The sequence below is a fragment of the Dendrobates tinctorius genome, unplaced genomic scaffold, assembly GCF_039654945.1.
Source record: "Dendrobates tinctorius isolate UK_male_01 unplaced genomic scaffold, ASM3965494v1 ptg000111l, whole genome shotgun sequence".
Lineage (NCBI taxonomy): Eukaryota > Metazoa > Chordata > Amphibia > Anura > Dendrobatidae > Dendrobates > Dendrobates tinctorius.
In genome coordinates this window covers 23,356,169-23,381,025 of record NW_027361779.1, presented here as the reverse complement: position 1 = coordinate 23,381,025, position 24,857 = coordinate 23,356,169, and the positions used below count along the sequence as shown (strand labels likewise).

Genomic DNA, 24,857 nt, shown 5'->3' with positions numbered 1-24,857 from the left:
GGCTAATGTGTTAAATGAAAAAAAAAAAAAAAAAATAATACTGCATGCTACACGCATGCTACACGCATGCTACACGCATGCTACATGCTACATACATGCTACATGCTACATGCATGCTACAGGCATGCTACATGCATGCTACAGGCATGCTACATGCATGCTACAGGCATGCTACATACATACTACAGGCATGCTACATACATACTACAGGCATGCTACATACATACTACAGGCATGCTACATACATACATACTACAGGCATACTACATGCTACATACATACTACATACATGCTACATACATACTACATACATGCTACATACATACTACATGCATGCTACATACATACTACATACATACTACATGCTACATACATACTACATGCTACATACATACTACATGCATGCTACATACATGCTACATACATACTACATACTACATGCTACATACATGCTACATACAATACATTCATACAATACATACATAGACATACAGTACATATAACATAGAGTAACATACTTACCAATACGTGTCACATTGTTCCCCGAAGCCATTGTCTTTTACGGAATAAATATTAACATAACAAACCACAAAAATACTCACCCATGATCCGAAGCAGTCCACGAGTGTGTCCCACGACGATCTTGGGTAGAGAACTGCAGCATCAGCTAATGCTGCCGCTCTCTACGGGCTGCAGGAATCCAATGACGGAAGGTAGGTATCCTTCCGCACTGTATTCCTCCGCCACTTAAAAAAAAAAAAAGTCCCTAGTCTCACTTTATGGTAAAAGCTGTGTGGGAAATTCCCACACAGCTTTTACCATAAAGTGAGAATAGGGACTTTTTTTTTTTTTTTTAAGTGGCGGAGGAATACAGTGCGGAAGGATACCTACCTTCCGTCATTGGATTCCTGCAGCCCGTAGAGAGCGGCAGCATCAGCTGATGCTGCAGTTCTCTACCCAAGATCGTCGTGGGACACACTCGTGGACTGCTTCGGATCATGGGTGAGTATTTTTGTGGTTTGTTATGTTAATATTTATTCCGTAAAAGACAATGGCTTTGGGGAACAATGTGACAAGTATTGGTAAGTATGTTACTCTATGTTATATGTACTGTATGTCTATGTATGTAATGCATGTAGCATGCATGTAGCATGCATGTAGCATGCATGTAGCATGCATGTAGCATGCATGTAGTATATATGTGGTATGTATGTAGCATGTATGTAGTATGTATGTAGCATGTAGGTAGCATGCATGTAGTATATATGTAGTATATATGTAGCATGCATGTAGTATATATGTAGTATGTATGTAGCATGTAGTATGTATGTGGCATGCATGTAGTATTATGTAGCATGTAGTATGCATGTAGCATGTAGTATATATGTAGTATGTATGTAGCATGTAGTATGCATGTAGTATGTAGTATGTATGTAGTATGCATGTAGTATATATGTGGTATGTATGTAGCATGTAGTATGTATGTGGCATGCATGTAGCATGCATGTAGTATGTATGTAGTATGCATGTAGCATGCATGTAGTATATATGTAGTATATATGTAGCATGTAGTATGTATGTAGCATGCAGTATATATGTAGTATGTATGTAGCATGTAGTATGTATGTAGCATGCATGTAGTATATATGTAGCATGCATGTAGTATATATGTAGCATGCATGTAGTATGTATGTAGCATGCATGTAGTATGTATGTAGCATGCATGTAGTATGTATGTAGCATGCATGTAGTATGTATGTAGCATGCATGTAGTATGTATGTAGCATGCATGTAGTATGTATGTAGCATGCATGTAGTATGTATGTAGCATGCATGTAGCATGTAGTATGTATGTAGCATGCATGTAGTATATATGTGGTATGTATGTAGCATGTAGTATGTATGTGGCATGCATGTAGTATGTATGTAGCATGCATGTAGTATGTATGTAGCATGTAGTATGTATGTAGCATGCATGTAGCATGTAGTATGTATGTAGCATGCATGTAGTATATATGTGGTATGTATGTAGCATGCATGTAGCATGTAGTATGTATGTAGCATGCATGTAGTATATATGTGGTATGTATGTAGCATGCATGTAGTATATATGTGGTATGTATGTAGCATGCATGTAGCATGTATGTATGTAGTATTTTTTTTATTTTTTTTTTAACATTTAACACATTAGCCGAATGATGGGACTACTACTGTCCCATCATTGGCTAATGTGTCAATCACTGTCATGGTAGCAGGCATCGCCCGATGGGACTTGTAGTCCCATCGGACGATGCCTGCACAGACCCCCGGACATCAGCACAGCCCCCTGGCAGGCCGGTACAGACCCCCACAGGGTGCACAGCCCCCCGGCAGGCCGGTGCAGACCCCCACAGGGTGCACAGACCACCGGCAGGCTGGCACAGCCCCCCGGCAGGCCCGAAATGACGGCGCATCATGATGCGCACACACCGCGCATCATGATGACGTCATTTCGGCTGTCAATCAACTTTGAACTTCCGATTCCGATGCCCGTGCCCGATATTGAAAAAATATCGGATGTCGGTATCGGAATTCCGATACTTGCGGTATCGGAATGCTCAACTCTAGTGAAGACGCTCAGTCTCCGCAATATAAATATCACCGTCCAATGTATAGGACGCGGTGATTCCGCAGGGTTCAATGAACACATGCGGAATCACCTGCGTTCAAAAGCCGGCAGCTCTTTGGACGGAGCGGACATGTGCTGCGTCCAAAGCGCTGCCAGTTTCTGCCCATGGGAACATACCCTAAAGCAAACAGAACAGATACTCCCTCTCCCTAGGTCCAGGACCAGTGTTTTGGCTGAAGCAGTGATGGCATGTTGACAGCACACCTCACCGCTGTAGCCAATCGCTGAGATCAGCGGCTTTGCTGAGGTGACATCACGTCGACAGTGGTTATCACAGTTGTAGCCTATCACTGAGCACTGCATTTACCTCTTAACAGACACCGAATTCAGCGACTGGGTACAGCGGTCATGCTCACTGTCGACATGATGTCAATTCGGCACAGCCACTGAGCTCAGTGATTGGCTGCATCAATGATGTTACAATGACAGAACATACCGCCCCTGTAGCCAAAATATTGATACCATAGAGTGTAAGCTTGCGAGCAGGGCCCTCACTCCTCTTGACATCTGTTAAGTTGTGTTCAAGTCCCCTCTAAAATGTAAAGTGCTGCGGAATACGTTAGCGCTATAATAATAATAATTATTTCTATTATAAACCAGACCAGAGGTGGGAGAACTGCTGCTCAACCCAGCGAAAGGGGGTAAGAGTTCCTGCTATTTAAAGCATTTGGTGTCCACTTTCCTGAAGTAGGTAACTGCTTCCTAACGTCTCTGAAAGGCAAAGCTCCACAATCAGAAACACTTCAGTATCAGAAAAAAAGGTCCTTTTACAACAAGTGAAATATGTATGATATGATATTGAGAAAAAAAAAAAAAAAATGTATTATATAGAAAAATAAAGTTCATGCAATTACCATTATATAAGGAGCCTCCTTCCGCATATTCCATAACTAGACATACCTAAAAATAAGAGGACAAATCAAAGTGTATAAATACTGAGACAGGTACATACGAATTAATAAGACAGCTTTTTATTCCCCGGGGGTGTAGAGTACATGGGTGAGATCAGGAAGCGTGTCCCACTCCCTTAGGCTCCTGCAGATTAGTCTATTGTGGGCGCTATACAGTAGATAGAAATACTTATTTTATGTACTGAAATTTGTTAAAACAGGTGTTATGAAGCTCCATTTATGGGGGGGGGGACGCAATTAAAAATCTTGATCAGCAAAACAAAAAAAAAAACAACAGGTTTTGTTCCATATTCTTTGTAAATTACATGTATATAGGAAACATGACTATGCAAACTTACCGGATTTAGGCAAGCTCCATACAGCTTTACAATATTTGGGTGATTCACACGTGATAACTGGCGAAGCTGAAAAGAATAAAGAAAAATGAGCCAATTAAAGTGGATGGAAAGAAAAGCCCTTACCATTGCTCATTGGTTGGAGTGTAGCCTTGGGCACACAAAAAAAAGAAACTATAAAACAATAAGGAACTCATTTAGTGTTAACATTTTACATTAAAAAAAAAATTCTTAGAAGTCAAGGAAAATAGAAAATATTGTCAGCAGCTCAGGGTTGACAGCATGTAATACCACATACATAATTCACTTTCTGGGTAGTATTCTGGAGTGGATAGCTCACGATCATGGCTCAGTGGTTAGCACTGTTGCTTTGTAGTCCTGGGTTAGTATATTCTCCTTGTGTGGGTTTCCTCCGGGTTCTCTGGTTTCCCCCCACACGAGACATACTGATAGGGAATTTAGATTGAGAGCACCAATGGGGACAGTGATCCCCTTTGTGACCACCAATATGACTTTTTACTGGACTGAGATGTAAGAGGATAGCATCCCCCGACTGGTGAAAATGCAGCAGCTGTGGGCTGCACACAATAGCTGACACCTTGCTGCATCAGATTTGATTGGCGCTGGCACAATCCATGGCTTTTTTAACCCCTTAGATGCTGCTGTTAATATTGACTATGGAATCTACATGGTTAACAGAGTGTGGGGGCTCCCTCTTTAACCCCACTGGCACCCTGAGATCATGATTGTGTGGTCCTGTTTGCCATTGCACTTTCCATCATGATCATGTCATGTGGTGGTAAGCACAATGGCTAGTCACAGGTAATAAGATCTCTCCAGTTTGTCTTTTATATTGAAATAAGCTTTAATACTAGCATTACGACTTATACCTCTACGATAAAAGCTTTCCTCTCGGATTCACTTTCAATCTGCTTGATTGCTACATCTTTTCCTCGCCATTTTGCTTTGCAGACAACACCAAATGTGCCTCTTCCTACGACCTGTTAATAAAGCAGACACATTCATGTCATTTATAGGATAACAGCGCGATCGATAAATGGTTACCCAGAAAACGGCCATGTTCAATAATACATAGACCATACTGTAGGGTGGAGGTGTACTAGGGAACACTGACGCCAGGAGTCGCAGATGTGCCATCCGCATCCCGTAACACAAATCCATAGGAATACAAGTAAATGGGGATTTGAAAATCTCCATCACACGTTATGGAAAAAAAAGCTGCACAAAAATAAAACTTGTGACTCAGCAGCGATCTCGAGTTTACACGGTAATTAGATGTGGTAATCATTGGGAACATACCTGTGCTTGGAAGCATTTGGATTTGCACCCTGTATGGCGGCTGATATAATTACCATAAGGCCACATTCACACTATCAGTATTTGTAAGCCAAAACGAAAACTAGGAGGGGGTCAAAAATGCAGAAATGGTGACCGTGTTTCTATTATGCTTCTCGGACTGTTCCACTCTTGGCTTTGGCTTACACAAACTGATGCGAAATACTGACCAAATACTGATAGTGTGAACGTGGCCTAATATTGTGCTGCACAAACCATGGTCCCGACTAGTGCTGCTAAACAGACTATGACCGGAATTTATCAGCAATCTGTCAATAGCTGAAAGTAGCAACAAAAGTAAACTAAAGTTAACTTAAGTAGCACAAGTAAAAAATACACCCCTCCAACAACCCAACTAGAGCGAATAAATAATCTAGAGGATAGGGGTTAACCCAAAAATAACTCACGGCAAATGAGGCATAAGAAAAACAAATCATTGTCTGGCAGTGCAGTATTAAGGGCCAGAATTGGACATCATGTATTTCCGCACACAAGGAGATAAAGCAGAGGATACGCTCTTAGACCACCAAAGGCAATTTGCCACCCCCCAGATTGTTGTAGGATGCAGTCCCTAGGTGCATAGTCTGTCGCTGCTGTTCTGAAATGGAAATCTAGCAGATTTATCGCATCTCCCCAGTGGACTGTTCTGGTAACCCTGTCACAGAAGTCTGACATTTGTCTGACGTGATCACTCCACAGGGAAACAAGGTTGTCTTGTTTTATGTAGATTTCGGGTTACGAGATAATAACGAATTCCCTCCCGATGTTGCATTTCCATTAGTCCATTACTAACACACCGGTTGTAGCCGAACACAGAAGACATCAGTCATTCACCATCTCACGGGACAGGAAGATTCCAAGCTACATGTCCTCTCATGGCCAGACAGCAGGTGAAGAGGCAGCCCCAGCCCTCTCGCTGGCCATTCAGAAGTTTCTTAGATCCCATACTGAACACCTGCTGAAAAATCTCTTTGGCTACGTTCCCACGTAGCATAATTGTGGAGGTTTTTCAGAAGCTTTTTTTGTGTGCCGTAAATCTGCTGAGTTTAGCTGTCCAAGCAAAGTGTGTTTTTTGGTTCATGTTTTCTTCTAAAAAATAAAGGCCTCCCTGAGGAGCAGTTTAGTTTTTAACTGCAGTAACAAAACTGATCTGTACTAAATACCGCATTAAAAAACGTCGCTTCAAATCTGCACTGAAAACACATCAAATAAAAGGAGTAAAAGCATAAAAAAATGCAGCAATATGCAAGAATCAAAGATTGTTATTATATAATATGATGTGGACAACTGAAGAAAATATGCAGGTAATAAACCACAGGAAAAAAAACGCAGTATTTATGCTATGAACAGCAAGGGAAGAGGACTGGGACTGAAAATGGAGGCTGATACTACAGTGGGTTCTGAAAGTATTCAGACTCCTTTACTTTTTTCACTCTGTTTCATTACATCCATTTGGTAAATTCAAAAAAGTTCATTTTTTCTCATTAATGTAATTGACTGGAAAAAAAACAAATGTAGAAATTTTTGCAATTCCATTAAAAAAGAAAAACTGAAATATCACATGGTCACAAGTATTCAGACCCTTTGCTCAGTATAGAGTAGACGCTCCCTTTTGAGCTAGTACAGCCATGAGTCTTCTTGGGAATGATGCAACAAGTTTTTCCCACCTGGATTTGGGGACCCTCTGCCATTCTTCCTTGCAGACCCTCTCCCGTTCCATGGATGGATGGTGAATGTTGGTGGACAGCCATTTTCAGGTCTCTCCAGAGATGCTTAATTGGGTTTAGGTCAGGGCTCTGGCTGGGCCAGTCAAGAATGGTCACAGAGTTGTTCGGAATCCAATCCTTTGTTGTTTTAGCTGTGTGCTTAGTGTCATTGTCTTGTTGGAAGGTGAACCTTCGGCTAAGGCCGGGTTCACACTTGCGAGTGTGATGTGAGAAACTCGTGCGAGTCTCTCGCATCAATACCCGGCACTGCCACAGGCACTCGGGACCGGAGTTTGCGGCTACATAAAAAGACATGCAGCTGCACACTCTGGTCCTGAGTGCCGCCGGTGGCAGTGCCGGGTATTGATGCGAGACACTCGCATGAATTTCTCGCATCACACTCGCAAGTGTGACCCCGGCCTAAGTCTGAAGTCCAGAGCACTCTGGAAGTGGTTTTCATCCAGGATAGCTCTGTACTTGGCCGCATTCATGTTTCCTTCAATTGCAACCAGTTGTCCTGTCCCTGCAGCTGAAAATCACCCCCATAGCAAGATGCTGCCACCACCATGTTTCACTGCTGAGATTGTATTGGACAGGTGATTAGCAGTGCCTGGTGTTCTCCACACATACAGCTTACAATTATCATGAAAAATTTCTATCTTCGTCTCATCAGACCAGAGAATCTTATTTCTCAAGTCTGGGAGCCCTTCATGTGTTTTTTTACCAAACTATGCAGGCTTTCATACGTCTGGCACTGAGGAGAGGCTTCGGTCGGGCCACTCTGCCATAAAGGCCTGACTGGTGGGGGGCTGCAGTGATAGTTGACTTTGTGGAACTTTCTCCCATCTCCCTACTGCATCTGTGGAGCTCAGCCACAGTGATCATGGGGTTCTTCTTTACCTCTCTCACCAAGGCTCTTCTCCCACGATTGCTCAGTTTGGCTGGACGGCCAGGTCTAGGAAGACTTCTGGTAGTCCCAAACTTATTCCATTTAAGGATTATGGAGGCCACTGTGCTCTTAGGAATCTTGAGTGCTGCAGAAATTATTTTGTAACTTTGGCCAGATGTGTGCCTTGTCACATTCTGTCTGTGAGCTCCTTGGCCAGTTCCTTTGACCTCATGATTCTCATTTGGTCTGACATGCACTGTGAGATCTTATGTAGACAGGTGTGTGCCTTTATAAATCAAGATCTATCAGTTTAGTTAAACACAGCTGGACTCCGATGAAGGAGTAGAACCATCTAAAGGAGGATCACAAGGGAATGGACAGCATGTGACTTAAATATAAGTGCCTGAGCAAAGGGTCTGAATTAGGGTTGATCGAATAGCTTCAGATAACTGCTTATCCAAATAGTCATAGTGCTTCCCGAATACCTGAATCGGTAACCCGGATACCTGGAGTGCTCCCGATAATCAGCTGTTCGGCGCCGCAGCTGCATGTGTCTCGGCTGTGTGACAGTCAACACATGCATGGAGAGCCCAACAAAAAGCCTCTCCATGCATGTGTTGTGACTGTCACACAACCGCGACACATGGAGCCGCGGTGACGAACAAAGCATGGCCGCTCGCTCGTCTCTATTGTTGGCTTGTTGATTGTCAAGTGTGATACCAATTTAAGAGGGAATCCAGCTTCATATAAAAATCAGATATAACATTTGCCTGACTTTTCCCATGCTTCACCAAATTAGAAGTTTGCTTTTTGACTTTCAGTTTTGGCGTCAATAGGGTTATCATTGTGGACAAACTCCCAATTCAGGAATAATGATTGTACCTGCTCACACCAGTAACAACTAAAAATCATTTGTATTTAAAGTTTAATTTTCCTCTCAAGATCCACCGTGATCAATTAATGGCCCATTACTGTGCAGTATGAAAACCTGCCCAGCCACCACCGTTCGGCCACATGCAAACAATGAGCATTTGGGGAGTTTTTTACCTCAGTATTTGTAAAGCCAAAACCAGGTGGGTAAAAAATATGAAAGTGGTGCACATGTGTGTATTATACTTTTACTCTGATTCTTCCTCTCCTTGTTTTGGCTTATACAAGTGCTTCTCAAAAAATTATAATATCAAAAAGTTAAAATTTATTTCAGTTCATCAATACAAAAATTGAAACTCATATAGAATAACTAGCTGAAGAGCCCGGCGCTGCCCGGGCATAGTAACTAACTGTGGTTAGTTATAGCAAATGATAATTATGCTCCATCCCATAGTCCCGTGCCCATATATCCATCATGCATATCCACGATCCCATAGGCCCGTGCCCATATACCCATCATACATCGAGTGCCCATATACCCATCACACATCCTCCATCCCATAGTCCCATGCCCATATACCCATCACACATCCTCCATCCCATGCCCATATACCCATCATACATATTCGCCATCCCATAGTCGAGTGCCCATATACCCTTAACACATCCTTCATCTCAGTGCCATGCCCATATACCCATCATACATATCCTTCATCCCATAGTCCCCTGCCCATATACCCGTCATACATATCCTTCATCCCAAAGTCCTGCGCCCATGTACCCGTCATACACATCCTCCATCCCATAGTCCCATGCCCATATACCCATCACACATCCTCCATCCCATGCCCATATACCCATCATACATATTCGCCATCCCATAGTCGAGTGCCCATATACCCATAACACATCCTTCATCTCAGTGCCATGCCCATATACCCATCATACATATCCTTCATCCCATAGTCCCCTGCCCATATACCCGTCATACATATCCTTCATCCCAAAGTCCTGCGCCCATATACCCGTCATACATATCCTCCATCCCATAGTCCCGTGCCCATATACCCATCATACATATCCACGATCCCATAGGCCCGTGCCCATATACCCATCATACATATCCTCCATCCCATAGTCCCATGCCCATATACCCATCATACATATCCTCCATCCCATAGTCGAGTGCCCATATACCCATCACACATCCTTCATCTCATAGTCCCATCATAAATATCCTCCATCCCATAGTCCCGTGCCCATATACCCATCATACATATCCGCCATCCCATAGTCCAGTGCCCATATACCCATCACACATCCTCCATCCCATAGGCCCGTGCCCATATACCCATCATACATATCCTCCATCCCATAGTCCCGTGCCCATATACATATCCGTCATCCCATAGTCCCGTGCCCATATACCCATCATACATATCCGCCATCCCATAGTCCAGTGCCCATATACCCATCACACATCCTCCATCCCAGTCAACCATTACGACATCATAATGAGCGGCGGGGCTTGCAATCTATGATGACATCAGTGTCGCCATGGCAACCATTATGACATCATAATGAGGGGCGGGGCTTGACACACACACTTTTTCCCCAGTATGTAGATAGGGGCAAAATTGTTTGGTAAATTGGAACGCGCGGGGTTAAAATTTCGCCTTACAACATAGCTTAGGACGCTCTCGGGGTCCAGACGTGTGACTGTGCCAAATTTTGTGGCTGTAGCTGCGACGGTGCGGATGCCTATCCCGGACATACACACTTTGAGCTTTATATATTAGACTACAGAGTGATCTATTTCAAGTGTTTATTTCTATTAATGATGATGATTATGGCTTACAGAGAATGAAAACCCAAAAGTCATCTCAGTAAATTAGAATAATTAACAAGAACACCTGCGAAGGATTTCTAAGAGTTTAAAAAGGTCCCTTAGTCTATTTCAGTAGGCCCCACAATCATGGGGAAGACTGCTGACTTGACAGATGTCCAGAAGGCAGTCAATGACACACTCCACAAGGAGGGTAAGCCACAAAAAGTCATTGCTAAAGAAGCTGGCTGTTCACAGAGTGCTGTATTCAAGCATATTAGTGGAAAGTTGAGTGGAAGGAAAAAGTGTGGTAGAAAAAGGTGCACAAGAAACCAGGATAATCGCAACCTTGAAACGATTGTTAAAAGGCCATTCATAAATTAGGGGGAGATTCACAAGGAGTGGACTTCTGCTGGAGTCATTGCTTCAAGACCCACCACACACAGTCGTATCCAGGACATGGGCTACAAGTGTCGTATTCCTTGTGTCAAGCCACTCATGACCAATAGACAATGCCAGAAGAGTCTTAGCTGGGCCAAGGAAAAAAAGAACTAGATCATTGCTCTGTGGTCCAAGGTGTTGATTTCTGATGAAAGTAAATGTTGCATTTCATTTGAAAATCAAGGTCCCAGAGTCTGGAGGACGATTGGAGAGGCACACAATCCAAGCTTGCTTGAGGTCTAGTGTGAAGTTTCCACAATCATTGATGGCTTGGGGAGCCATGTCATCCTCTGGTGTACGAATAGGTCCACTGTGTTTTATTAAGACCAAAGTCAGCGCAGCCGTCTACCAGGAAATCTTAGAGCACTTCATGCTTCCCTCTGCCGACATGCGTTTTGGAGATGGAAATTTCATTCTCCAGCAGGACTTTGCACCTGTCCACACTGTCAAAAATACCAATACCTGGTTTAAAAACAGTATCACTGTGCTTGATTGGCCAGCAAACTCGCCTGACCCATAGAGAATCTATGGGATATTGTCAAGAAGAAGATTAGACACCAGACCAAACAATGCAGACGAGCTAAAGGCTGCTATCAAAGCAACCTGGCCTTCCATAACACCTCAGCAGTGCCACAGGCTGATTGCCTCCATGCCACGCCACAATGATGCAGTAATTGATGCAAACGGAGCCCCGACCAAGTATTAAGGCCATTTACTGAATATACCTTTCAGTAGGCCAACATTTCGTAGTTTAAATTAATTTTTCAAGCTGGTGTTATAAAGTATTCTAATTTATTGAGATTGATCACTTTTCGGTTTTCATTGGCTGTAAGCCATAATCATCAACATTAACAGAAATAAACACTTGAAATAGATCACTCTGTAATGACTATATAGTATACGAGTTTCACATTTTGTATTGAAGAACAGAAATCAATTAACTTTTTGATGACATTCTAATTTTGTGAGAAGCACCTGTATATATTTTTTAAAGTGACAAAAAGTAAATTGGGCAGGTGCAAAAGTTTGGGCACTCTTGGAGAGCTGTGTGCTCAGGTAACTTTGACCAAGGTTTGAGACCTTAATTACCGTAGCCTGTTTTAGGGTTGTGGCTTGTTCACTATAAACAATAGCCTTTTCTAAGTTTCCAAGCCTTATAAAAATCCAGCCTCCTCTAAACTTGTGCCAAAGAACAGCAGCCATGGGTTCTTCTAAGCAGCTGCCTAGCACTCTGAAAATGATGGAAGCCCACAAAGCAGTAGAAGGCTATAAAAAGACAGCACAAAGTTTTCAAGTTGCCCTTATATGGCTTTCATGGAAGAAGTCATCAGAAGAAAACCTCTCCTGCATCCTGACCATAAAATTCAATGTGAAAATTATGAAAACAACATCTAAAAACAAGCTTGATGCATTTTGGAATCAAGTCATGTGGACCAATAAGTTTAAAACAGAACTCTTTAGCCACAATGATAAAAAGAACATCTTGCTAAACAAGATGGGGGGTGGATCAGTTTTGCTTTGGGGTTGTATGCAGCCAATGGAACGAGGAACATTTCAAGGGTAGAGGGAAAAATACATTCAATTAAATTTCAACAAAGTTCAGAATCATCCAATCAGTAAACGGCATAGCGGAAAAAAAAGTCAAAACGCCACAATTACATTTTTTTTTTTGGTCGCCGCAACATTGCATTAAAATGCAATAATGGGCGATCAAAAAATCGTATCCATACCAGAATAGTATCAATAAAAACATCAGCTCAGCGCGCAAAAAATAAGTCCTCACTCAGTCCCACATCACGACAAATCGAGATGCTACAGGTCTCTCAATTTTTTTTTTTTTAAACAAACTTTACATTAAACCACTTAAAATAAAAAAAAAAAAAAAAAAAGAACCTAGACATGTTTGCCATCTACAAACTTGTAGTGACCTGGAGAACCATAATGGCAGGTCAGTTTTAGCATTTGGTGAACATGGTAATAAAAAAAATTGTAGAATTGCACTTTTTTTTTTTTGCAAGTTCACCACACTTGGAATTTGTTTCCCGTTTTCCAGTACATGATATGGTAAAACCAATGGTGACGTTCAAAAGTACAACTTGTCCCGCCAAAAACAAGTCCTCACATGGCGATAATGACTGAAAATAAAATTATGGCTCTGGGAAGGAGGAGAGTGAAAAACAAACGCAAAAACGAAAAAAAAAAAAAAAACAATGCCATCATTTTTTTTAGGGTATTATTTTTACACCATCGATTGTATAGTAAAAATGACTTTGAAATGTGATTTTTCATGTCAGTGCAATCTTTTATTTTACTGGTTATTCAACTATTCACAGGCGTCGGGTAGAGACTATAGTGCTCAGAGCCGACAGGTCTCACTGTGCTCAGTAATACTCAGTGACGATGATGAGCGTTGTCTTCAGTACCCGGCGCCTGTACAGCTCTGGCAAAAATTAAGAGACCACTGCACAGTTTTATAAAAATCAGCTTCTCTACATGTCTGACAGCGTTGAATTCCAACCAGGGTACACCTCATTTTACTTAATGTGCTTCTGATTAGGTGATCTCCTGAGCCAAATCTTATTTAACGAAGGAAAGTATAAAAAACCCTGCTGTGGTGTTCACAATCCTTTTGCAATAGGACAAGCTGGATGGCAAAAATAGGAATGAAAAAATAACTTAACCATGCCAAAGGAGTTGAAAAGTCTTGAGTGAGGAAAAGAAGGGCTCAATTCTGGCTTTACTAGCAGAGAGATCGTGCAAGCATCATGTTGCCTCAATCCTCAAAATTTCTAAGACGGCAGTCCATTACAACAAGGTCAAGCAGCAGACATTGGGGACAACAAAGCTACAGACCGACAGAGGGCGAAAACGACTCTCCACTGACCGGAATTACCGTAATCTTATTCAAATGTCACTCAGCAACCGCAGGATGACATCAAGTGACCTACAAAAGTTATGGCAAATGGCAGCTGGGGTGAAGTGCACGGCAAGAACAGTTCGTAATTGGCTCCTAGAGGCAGGGTTCAAGTCATGTAAAGCTAGAAAAAAAGCCTTTCATCAATGAGAAGCAAAGGAGGGCCAGGCTGAAGTTTGGCAGACCATAAGGATTGGACAATAGAGGACTGGAGTAAGGTAATCTTCTCTGATGAGTCTAATTTTCAGCTTTGCCCAACACCTGGTCGTCTAATGGTTAGACGGAGACCTAGAGAGGCGCATAAGCTTGCACCCACTGTGAAATTTGGTGGAGGATCAGTGATGATCTGGGGATGCTTCAGCAAGGCTGGAATTGGGCAGGTTAATCTTTGTGAAGGACGTATGAATCAAGCCACATACAAGGTTATCCTGGAAAAAGTTGATTCCTTCTGCTCAGGCAATGTTCCCCAACTCTGATGACTGTCCTGCTGGAAAAACCAATGCGCAATGCCACACAGCTAGGTCAATCAATGTGTGGATGAAGGACCACCACATCAAATCCCTGTCATGGCCAGCTCAATCTCCAGACCTGAACCCCATTGAAAACCTATGGAATGTAATCAAGAGGAAGATGGACAGTCACAAGCTATCAAACAAAGAACTGCTTAAAATTTTGTACCACAAGTGGCATAAGGTCGCCCAAAAACAGTGTGAAAAACTGGTGGAAAGCATAACAAGACGCATGAAAGCTATGATTAAGGCTATGTGCACACGTTACAGAATTCCCGCGGACGTTACCGTGGGAATTCCATTCCGCGGGAAAACCACATTTTAAATTACCGCAATTTTCCCGAGGAAAAACTAGAGATTTGCAAGTGTAATTAGCTTGCAGAATGCTAGCGTTTTCCAAGCGATCTGTAGCATCGCTTGGAGAACTGATTGACAGGTTGGTCACACTCATCAAACATAGTGTTTGACGAGTGTGACCAACCTTTTCCTATTGAGGCTGCCTACGCAGCATCAGTAGTAAAAAGATCTAATGTTAAAAAAAAATTTTTTTTAAAAATTGCTGTTTTTCTCACCTTCTGACGTCCCGCGCAGCATTCCTGATGATCGCGATGCTCCCGTTCCCAGTAATGCCTTGCGAGACCGCTACGTCATCACAGGTCCTTGCCGCAAGGCATTACTGGGAACGGGAGTTGGCAGGAGCATCAGTAAGGCTGCGCAGGATGCTGGAAGGCGAGTATAAACCGAGTTTTTTTATTTTTTATTCTATTTTTTACAGGGATGTGGTACCCAGAGCCCGGAGGACAGTCTCCTCTCCTCCACCCCCTGGGTACCATCCGCAAATGTTCTGCTTACTTTTCGCATGGTGGGCACAGCCACATGCGGAAAGTAAGCAGAACAATACATTCCTATACGGGCTGAATCGCTGCGATTCCGCTAAATTAATGAGCATGCTGCTTTTTTTTTCCGCGATGCGATTCCACTGCGGAAAAATCCGCAGCAATAGCACAGCATTGTGGAATCCCATAAGATTGCATGGGATGCTTATTTTTTGTGTTTTCGCGTCAAAAACGTGCGTTAAAAACCGCTGCGAAAAAAACGCAACGTGTGAACGCAGCCTAAAAATCATGGTTATTCCACAAAAAATTGATTTGTGAACTCTTCCTGAGTTAAAACATTAGTATTGTTGTTTCTAAATGATTATGAACTTGTTTTCATAGCATTATTTGAGGTCTGAAAGCACTGAATACCTCAAATAATGCGGCTATTCACAGAAGCCGGAGGCGGGGAACATGGACTACATAGTATCTTTGTGAGAATTGTTTTTCAGGTATCTATTTCTATCCATCCATTGGATAGTGCCTTCATGGGATTTTTTTTACATTTTTTTCCAAGAAACTGGTGAACGAAGGACGGCGGGGTCGGGTCCACCTCTCTATTACTAACCCCAGGTCTTGATGCCAGCAACAGAGCAATCGGAAAGACCCAGGTAAAGTGGCAGAATTGGCGCATCTAATGTTATGCACTAATTCTGGGGTGGCTGCAGGCTTGTATTTTTAGGCTAGGAAGGGTCAAATGACCAGGGACCTTCCCAGCCTGATTCTATAAGCCCAGAGCTGTCTGCTTTACCTTGGCTGGCTGTCAAACAGAGGAGGGACGGATACCACATTTTTTCATTTATTAGCTAAACACAAGTACAGTAAACGACACACACAAAGCACTGATTATATATCTCACGGGGGGGGCACAACATATCATTGTTGCAGTCACACAGTGGCCAAAGAGGTTAGGGGGCCAATTTCTACCTTTAAAGCAAATGCAATTTTCACTTTTAGGAGATCTGGGGCTGCAAAGGGTCCACATACTGTTCTTGCACAGGGGCCCTTTTCTGTCTGTGTCCACTAGTGATTTCATGGATATCTATACCTTTGCTCATCTAATCAACATATTAAAGAGGTAAAATTGTAGAGAAAAACGCAAGTGAGATGAGTTACAGGATTCATGCGGAAATTCAGTTGAGTGAAAGCCTGAAGAATCACTGATCGTGGGAGCGGACCTTAGGGTCATTCCATGTCAAGTGGACCAGTGGTCCCCACTTGACCTTCTCCGATTTTGCTGAAAATTTATAAGGATGTACATGTATGTTTGAAAAGAGGTTCTGTAAATTTTTAGGGCCAGATCTCAAATACATTAGGCACTGTTGACCTTTCACTGGAGGTTCCACCAAGCCTGCAGCTTCGGCTAAGAGGATTTTGCAAACTTTGGCACATAGCCATTAGAGTTCTATACTGGCTATGATGCTGAAATTTGGCATACTAGCTCACCTTTTGCTCCTAAACACGATAAAATTATTACCGGCTATGACAAAACAATATTTTGGCCGCAATTTTGTGTCAAAGTAGCTTGTAAAACGCGTCGCATAAAATTTATGTCAAACTTTGCCCATATATAACTCAAGACCAAAAACCAATAGTAACTGGTGCTTTGCCCTGTGCACCAAACATCTACATGACTTTGCATTGCTGCAATATCACGGTCAAAGCATATGTATTTGTGGAAATATTCACACCCACATATGATGAAAAACGTTAAAAATCCGAATTTTACCTATTTTTAGGTCAAATTTCTCAAAAAGGGTACCCCAAAATATATTTATTCTGATATCATTATAAAGAGCACATTTTTCTCTTCAAGGATCAGTGTTTTTTTTTTTTTGGAGTCTCTCAGTTTAAGAAAAGAAAAATGCCACTGAACATGGTGTTATTTATGAGAAACTGGGTCTGAGCAGAAAAAGTAAATTAATGTGCATGCAATATGTAATTGCATATGAACACATGACCTTTACACAGAGACATGTCCTTGTTCACATTTACGTCACTTGACAAGTGGAAAGGTTTTAAATACAAGAGTTAGGACTGTCCCACAAGGGTTGCCTTGACGTGGCGGGATGGCTTCTACATTATTTTGATCAAAATTATGTTAACTAAATTCCCTTATTATTACTACTTTCATGCAATTTTTGCAATATATTTTTTCACTTTTTTATTCCAGGATATTTGTTTTGTGTTTTGTTTTTGGTTTTCTCTGTGTAAAGGTCATGTGTTCATATGCAATTACATTTTGCATGCACATTAATTTACTTTTTCTGCTCAGACCCAGTTTCTCATTTGTTTCATTGTGCATTCTGTGCATATAAGGGTGTGACCGCCCTGTCTGAGTTGGAAAATCCATCCTGTCTGGCCTATACTATTACTGGTGGTTCAGTCCCTCTGTCCTTGTTCACATTTACGTCACTTGACAAGTGGAAAGGTTTTAAATACAAGAGTTAGGACTGTCCCACAAGGGTTGCCGTGACGTGGCGGGATGGCTTCTACATTATTTTGATCAAAATTATGTTAACTAAATACCCTTATTATTACTATTATTACTACTTTCATGCAATTTTTGCAATATATTTTTTTACTTTTTTATTCCAGGATATTTGTTTTGTGTTTTGTTTTTGGTTTTTTCATGGTGTTATTTATGCGCGTAATGCATTGATTTTGTGTTTGATTTTCAGATTCTTATCACAAGTTACAGAGTTGTATTGTTGCTAGCAATGTCTATAATCAAAAACCTATAAACCTTTTTATTTATGAAAAGTTATTGACCATTGTTACACTTTAATGCATACATTATTTTTTAGCGATGGAGAATGAAATTGATGAAGAATCAGCCCAGTGCTCTATCGGCCTTGAGAACAATTCGAAGTGCCACCTTAAGACATTCACCCATAGCAAGGATGAGTTGAAATTGTTTACAAGCTTTGGATTGGATGAACAGAAATTGCTGCGTCGACGAGTGGGACTAAATTTTGACGACGAACATTCACAAATCTGTTTACACCATGAAGCTTCATTCTTGACCAAATATGAGCATTTGCAAAAATCGTGTTGCAATCCTTTTGGGAAGAAAGGTCATAACACCAAAAAGAATTTGCGAGCTATCAATTTGTTAGCAGCTGACCAGTTGAACGAATTTACAAAGAATGATGTGAAGCCTGGCCAGAAGATGTGTGCATCATGTCGAAAAGAATTTGCTAACAGGAAAAAATCAGCTGATCCAGTTTCCTCTGAATCAGATCCAGATGGAATGGAATGTTCTCCTGAAAGTCTAAATTCAAGCTTAACATCCATTGGCATCTCTCCTCTGAAATATCCACGGGTAAGCCAGCGGGATTCACTTGGATATGCAAGGAGAAAGATAAGCCAGGTACAAAATGCATTTTCTAGCAAGATTGCGTCAATTGGAGGTCTTGAGCCGAAAGACATTGAGCAAACAAAAACAGCACAGTGCAAAATGTGTCTGGATTACAATCACCTTTTGACAGATTTGAAGCAAAAGCTGCAGGTGTCCAGTCGGGCAGAAAAGGTCCAAATCTTGACATTGGCACCTAAAAGTTGGTCCATTAAGGCTATATCAGACGAATTCGGTGTCTCTGAACAAATGGTCAAACAAGCTCGAAAGCTTAAATGTGAACATGGGATCTTAGCCTTACCTAGAATCAAGTGTGGCAAGAAAGTTTCTGAGGAAGTGAAGAAAAAGGTGCAGGCATTTTTTGAGGATGATGAATTCAGTCGAATGTGCCCTGGTAAAAAAGACTATGTATCAGTGCGAATAGCAGGAGAAAAAATGCAGATGCAAAAGCGACAATTACTGAGCAATATGAGGGAAATGTTTGTTGCCTATCGGGATCGGAATGGCTCTGAAATTGGATTTTCCAAGTTTTGTGAGCTTCGGCCAAAGTGGTGCGTAACCGTTGGATCTGCTGGAACACATTCCATTTGTGTGTGTGTACACTGGGGTGACCGCAAAAAATCGATGTCGGAATTTTGTCCCTCTGGACCCCACAAAACGATTCCCCTTTCCAGATATTGAGAAAGCCAAAATTTGAGCTCGATCAAACGACGTTAACCCGTGCCGCTCGTCGCTCAAAGTTTGAAAAAATCCAAATTGAGGTATTTTAAGATTTAGGTATTTTGCATAGTCTGTTAGACTATAAAGAATGTGACAACAACATTGCAGAAATAGCCCTGACCAAATTTTCGAACCATTTGTGGTATTTGAATGCAGAGTTGGTTGGATTATCGTTTTTTGATCCCACCATTACAGACAATGAAAAGTTGTTAATGGCTAATAAATTGCTCAGATGAACCATCAGAGCACGCTAGGGTTGTAAATCCAAAAGTTAGGAAAGAAAAATTAAAAGAGGTAGGAAGTAACCGACTTTAACGACCTTCTGACAAAAGATGAAGAACAAAAGCAATATGTCCTGCAAGTTGTAAACAAATGCCGAGCATTATATTCTGACGTTTCAAAAACTACTTTAACAAAAGCTCTAGAATAGATTAGATAACTATGTAAAATTATCAACTCATGTAGGTTAGCGTGCTCTGATGGTTCATCTGTGCTACTGAGCAATTTATTAGCCATTAACAACTTTTCATTGTCTGTAATGGTGGGATCAAAAAACGATAATCCCACCAACTCTGCATTCAAATACCACAAATGGTTCGAAAATTTGGTCAGGGCTATTTCTGCAATGTTGTTGTCACATTCTTTATAGTCTAACAGACTATGCAAAATACCTAAATCTTAAAATACCTCAATTTGGATTTTTTCAAACTTTGTGCGACGAGCGGCACGGGTTAACGTCGTTTGATCGAGCTCAAATTTTGGCTATCTCAATATCTGGAAAGGGGAATCGTTTTGTGGGGTCCAGACGAACAAGATTCTGACATTTTTTCCCCCCCATATGAGATCCGGTCACCCTAGTGTACACTTCACCAAATGTCAAATTAATGCTTGCAGCATGCCCAATCAATGATGACTACAAAGAGCTCATATGCAAAATGGTCTGTGGAATTGAATCCAAGGACTGTATGCTTGGCCGTTGTGATAAATGCCCGGGTCCTGAAGTTTTAAAAGAATTTCTAGTCAATGTGTTTGTCAACAGTGACCCTGAAGATATTATTGAGTTCAAACAATGGATTCACACTGATCGAGACACGCTTGATACCAAACAACTGACTATAGATTTCATTGAAGAATTGGTTTTGAAAATTTCTAAACTTTGTAGCCATCACTACATCTCCAAGCATCAAAGTTGCTATCTGAAATCGTTGAAGGAAAATCTGAGACCTGGAGAGCTTGTGATCCTTATGGACTTTGCTGAAAATTACTCATTTATTGTTCAAGATGCCATTCAAGGTTTCCACTGGGAAAATAGTCAAGCTACAGTACACCCATTTGTAATTTACTTCAAGGAGTTAAATGGTGAAGCTGCGCAGAACATCAGCTTGTGCATAATCAGTGATTGCTCACGACATGACACAGTTGCAGTCCACACTTTCTTAACAGTAATTGTGGAGTATCTCGAGACTCTCATCTATGGGATTCGTCATATCCACTACTTCAGCGATGGATCTGCAGCCCAGTACAAAAATTTCAAAAATTTTCTCAACTTGTGCCACCACAATGCTGATTTCAATATCAGCGCTGAATGGAATTTTTTTGGTACCAGTCATGGAAAGTCACCCTGTGATGGGATTGGAGGGACAGCAAAGAGGTTGGCAGCTCGTGCCAGTCTTCAACGCCCAACTGAAAACCAAATACTGACCCCGGTGGATTTATTCAACTTTTGCAACGAGCAACTGCATGGAATCAAGTTTTTTTTTTTCCAAAAGAAAAAATTGACGAAATACGGGTAGTTCAAAAGGAAAGGTTCAAAGATGGACATACAATTGCTGGAACAAGAGAAAATCACCAGTTTGTGCCAATTGATGACAAAAAGATTCGCATTTCATGGGTGTCAAATGACCCATCATCTTTCATTGCCCATGTAGATAGATCTGTCAGATCAGAAATGCATTTTGTGCCAATTGCAAACCTCCAGCCAGGGCAATACATTGCCTGCATTTACGATAGGAACTGGTGGATTGGAAATATTTCTGAAATTTCAGTCGACGACCATGATGCATTAATAAATTTTATGCATCCTCATGGACCAGCTAGCTTCTTTCACTGGCCTGTGAGAAATGATACATGCTGGATTCCCGAGCAGTCAATCATTGCAATAATTCCAGCACCAGCTGCAACAGCAATGGGCCGACAATACAGCTTCTCTGAACCCATTATGTTGCAAATTCAGCAACAATTCCAGACCACTTAGACTGAACATTATGGCTTGGGAACCAACAAAAGATACCCAATATTAGGCTTGGGATCCTAGGCAAAGACACCCACCCTCATGCTTCGGAACCTGCGTTAAAGAGACCGCCCGCGGCTGGCCTTGCACGGCTATCGGCCATGAATCCTAGGCGATGTGGCTGCCAATTCTCGAAATACAGCATTATTACAATTCTTAATAGGATTATAATACCAATTCTTAGGGAAATGGTTGTGGTATAACCACCATGGACCAACGCAAGGGTTTGAATAGTGCAGTTACCATTCATTGTGTATTAATAAATAACACCATGTTCAGTGGCATTTTTCTTTTCTTAAACTGAGAGACTCCAAAAAAAAAAACAACAATGATCCTTGTAGAGAAAAATGTGCTCTTTATAATGATATCAGAATTAATATATTTTAGGGGTACCCTTTTTGAGAAATTTGACCTAAAAATAGGTAAAATTCGTTTTTTTTTTTTTTAAAGTTTTTCATCATATGTGGGTGTGAATATTTCCACAAATACATATGCTTTGACCGTGATATTGCAGCAATGCAAAGTCAGGTAGATGTTTGGTGTACAGGGAAAAGCACCAGTTACTATTGGTTTTTGGTCTTGAGTTATATATGGGCAAAGTTAGGCATACATTTTATGCGACGCGTTTTTCAAGCTACTTTGACACAAAATTGCGGCCGAAATATTGTTTTGTCATAGCCGGTAATAATTTTATCGTGTTTAGGAGCAAAAGCTGAGCTAGTATGCCAAATTTCAGCATCATAGCCAGTATAGAACTCTAATGGCTATGTGCCAAAGTTTGCAAAATCCTCTTAGCTGAAGCCGCAGGCTTGGTGGAACCTCCAGTGAAAGGTCAACAGTGCCCAATGTATTTGAGATCTGGGCCTAAAAATTTACAGAGCCTCTTTTCAAACATACATGTACATCCTTATAAATTTTCAACAAAATCGGAGAAGGTCGAGTGGGGACGATTTTTAAAACTGGTCCACTTGACATGGAATAACCCCTTAGTCTCCCTAGGGAACTTGACCCTGTAATAGTTTGATTTCTTTTACTCTACACTACAATACTAATGAATATATAACTGATTTTCTCAGATAAAAGCCAACCTTTAAAAACTAAAATGGCAGCAATGGGAGCCTTCAGCACACCCCGAGTTCTCACGCTAACCCCTTTGGCTTCCAACTATAGCATTGTTGCAGGGAAACTATGGGAGCCAGTGCATCATCAACTGGTCCATCTAAATTCCACTGCCAGGCAGATGCCAGCTGTACAGCAACGCAGATACCATAGAAAGAGTTGGAAGGGACCTCCAGGGTCATCGTGTTCAACCTCTTGCTCAATGAGGGATTCAATAAATCATCCCATACAGATGTGTGTCCAGCCTCTGTTTGAAGACTTAAATGGAAGAACTCCCCACCTCTCCTGGTGGGTACCCGACACGCAGAGGGGTACCCGACACGGAGGTCTCAGCTCCTGAGCCAGCTCCGTACATCTCACTTGTGATGAAAATATGGCTAGAATGGGGTTACTTACTCCGGTTGGCCTATTATTTTGGGTACTCTGCATATTTTAGGCGTTTTTGTTGCTTTTGTGTCCGGTATTAATAACGTAGGCGCATTTACACATGCTGGCCGCAGCCGGTAAGCGAGGAGCCATACAGAAGTCGGGCAGCGGCGGTTTGCTCCCTGTGTAGACGGACGTTTTCTTGCGCACAGAACGATCACTGACACAATCGCTCTGGGTCCATCGCATATCACGGCTATGGGCTACTTGGACTCGCTGCCTGTAGAATAACGCAGCTGCGGAGACAGACGGATGCAGAACCGCGAAAGAGAACGGTCCATGGTGATCCCTATTCTCCCTGTAGGGACACCTGACTGGCGGAGAGAAACGTACTGCGGACAAGCCCGGCTCCATACAGGTAAAACTGTCAGGACCCCAATAGTGGGCACTACAGGGAAGAGTCCTGACAGTGTCCCCACCACAGACAGCTGCCTGCCAGGAATCAGCCCATACAGCACCAGTGGGGGCAGGCAGTGACCGTCAGCAGCGCCCCGCCGCTCACCTCTTCCACCTCGATCTCCTTGAAGTCGATCTCCTCAAAGTTGAGCACTGGAGGGGTTTCAATCATGTCCGCGGAAGAGGTAGACATGCTAAATCCTAGTACGCTGAAGGACCTCCGCTGACGTCATGCCCACGTGACCAGACTCCTGTGTGGGAGGAGCTCTTTACACGGTTTGCGGGAAGGCCCGTGTTGTCCTCGTTAGGCACCGGCCCCATGCAAGAAAAGACGGGAGTGCACGGGCTCCGTCCGTGGGTATGACGTCGTTACGTGATCGCTTTCGTACGTCTTCCGGTTTCTGCCGAACGCACTGGAAGCGGTCTGTGTGGTGAACCCGAGCGTAGACTAGAGCGCGAGCGCCGAGCACAGCGACGTGCGCGCTCACTGTTGACAGCAAGGAGCTGCGCATGCGCCGTCTGCGCTACATATGTAGATAGGACTAGCTAAATAGTCGAGATCCGCGGAGTGCGTAAAGTGGGCGTGGGTCTGCTGAGTTTACAAGGCTATGTGCACACGCTGCGGATTGGCCTGCGGTTTATCATCTCTACAATGGAGGAGATGATAAACCGCAGCAGAATCCGCAGAAAAGAATCGACATGTCATTTCTTTGGCGGTTTTTGCTGCGGTTCTGCTGTGGTTTTGGCCGCAGCAGAATTGCAGCAGTTCTGCAGACAGTGTACAGTAACATGTTATCCTATGGGATTTACATTCTGCTGTGCACATGTTGCGGATTTTTAACTGCGGAAAAGCTGCGGTTTTGAATCTGCAGAAACAATTGACATGTCAATTGTTTCTGCGGATTCTGCTGCGGTTTATCATCTCCTCCATTGTACAGGTGGCAAAACCGCAGGCCCGTAGTGTGTGCACATAGCCTTTCTGTGGATTAAAAACCGCAGCTTTTCCGCAGTTAAAAATCCGCAGCGTATGCACAGCAGAATGTTAATCCCATAGGATGACATGCTACTGTACACTGTCTGCAGAACTGCTGGAGATCTGCTACGGCCAAAACCGCAGCGTGTGCACATAGCCTAACTGGGGGTGTGCATGGTTGGTGCAGAAATGCTGGATAGGGATCTCAGCATTATTTGATATTGGCTGTTCTGAGAAGGGCTGACATAGGGACTCTGTGCTGAGAGGGGTCGATAT

At 42.3% G+C, this 24,857-nt stretch overlaps 1 protein-coding gene across 3 annotated transcripts in view; it reads right to left on the bottom strand.

Annotated features, from left to right (window-relative positions):
- MAP3K7 (mitogen-activated protein kinase kinase kinase 7) overlaps nucleotides 1-24,125 on the bottom strand; it is a 74,187-nt gene extending 50,062 nt beyond the window's left edge. For 2 of the 3 annotated variants that reach the window (XM_073589557.1, XM_073589558.1), the window contains exons 1-4: nucleotides 23,715-24,125; nucleotides 4,805-4,915; nucleotides 3,918-3,983; nucleotides 3,523-3,568 (exon numbers count right to left, since the gene is read on the bottom strand). In XM_073589557.1, coding sequence (XP_073445658.1) covers nucleotides 3,523-3,568; nucleotides 3,918-3,983; nucleotides 4,805-4,915; nucleotides 23,715-23,801 — 310 coding nt within the window. In that variant the 5' untranslated portion in view covers nucleotides 23,802-24,125. Of the gene's footprint in view, nucleotides 1-3,270; nucleotides 3,380-3,522; nucleotides 3,569-3,917; nucleotides 3,984-4,804; nucleotides 4,916-23,714 lie in introns of those variants that run through there. The other variant, XM_073589559.1, reaches the window with a different exon arrangement.
- Between the last annotated feature and the right edge of the window lie 732 nt (nucleotides 24,126-24,857).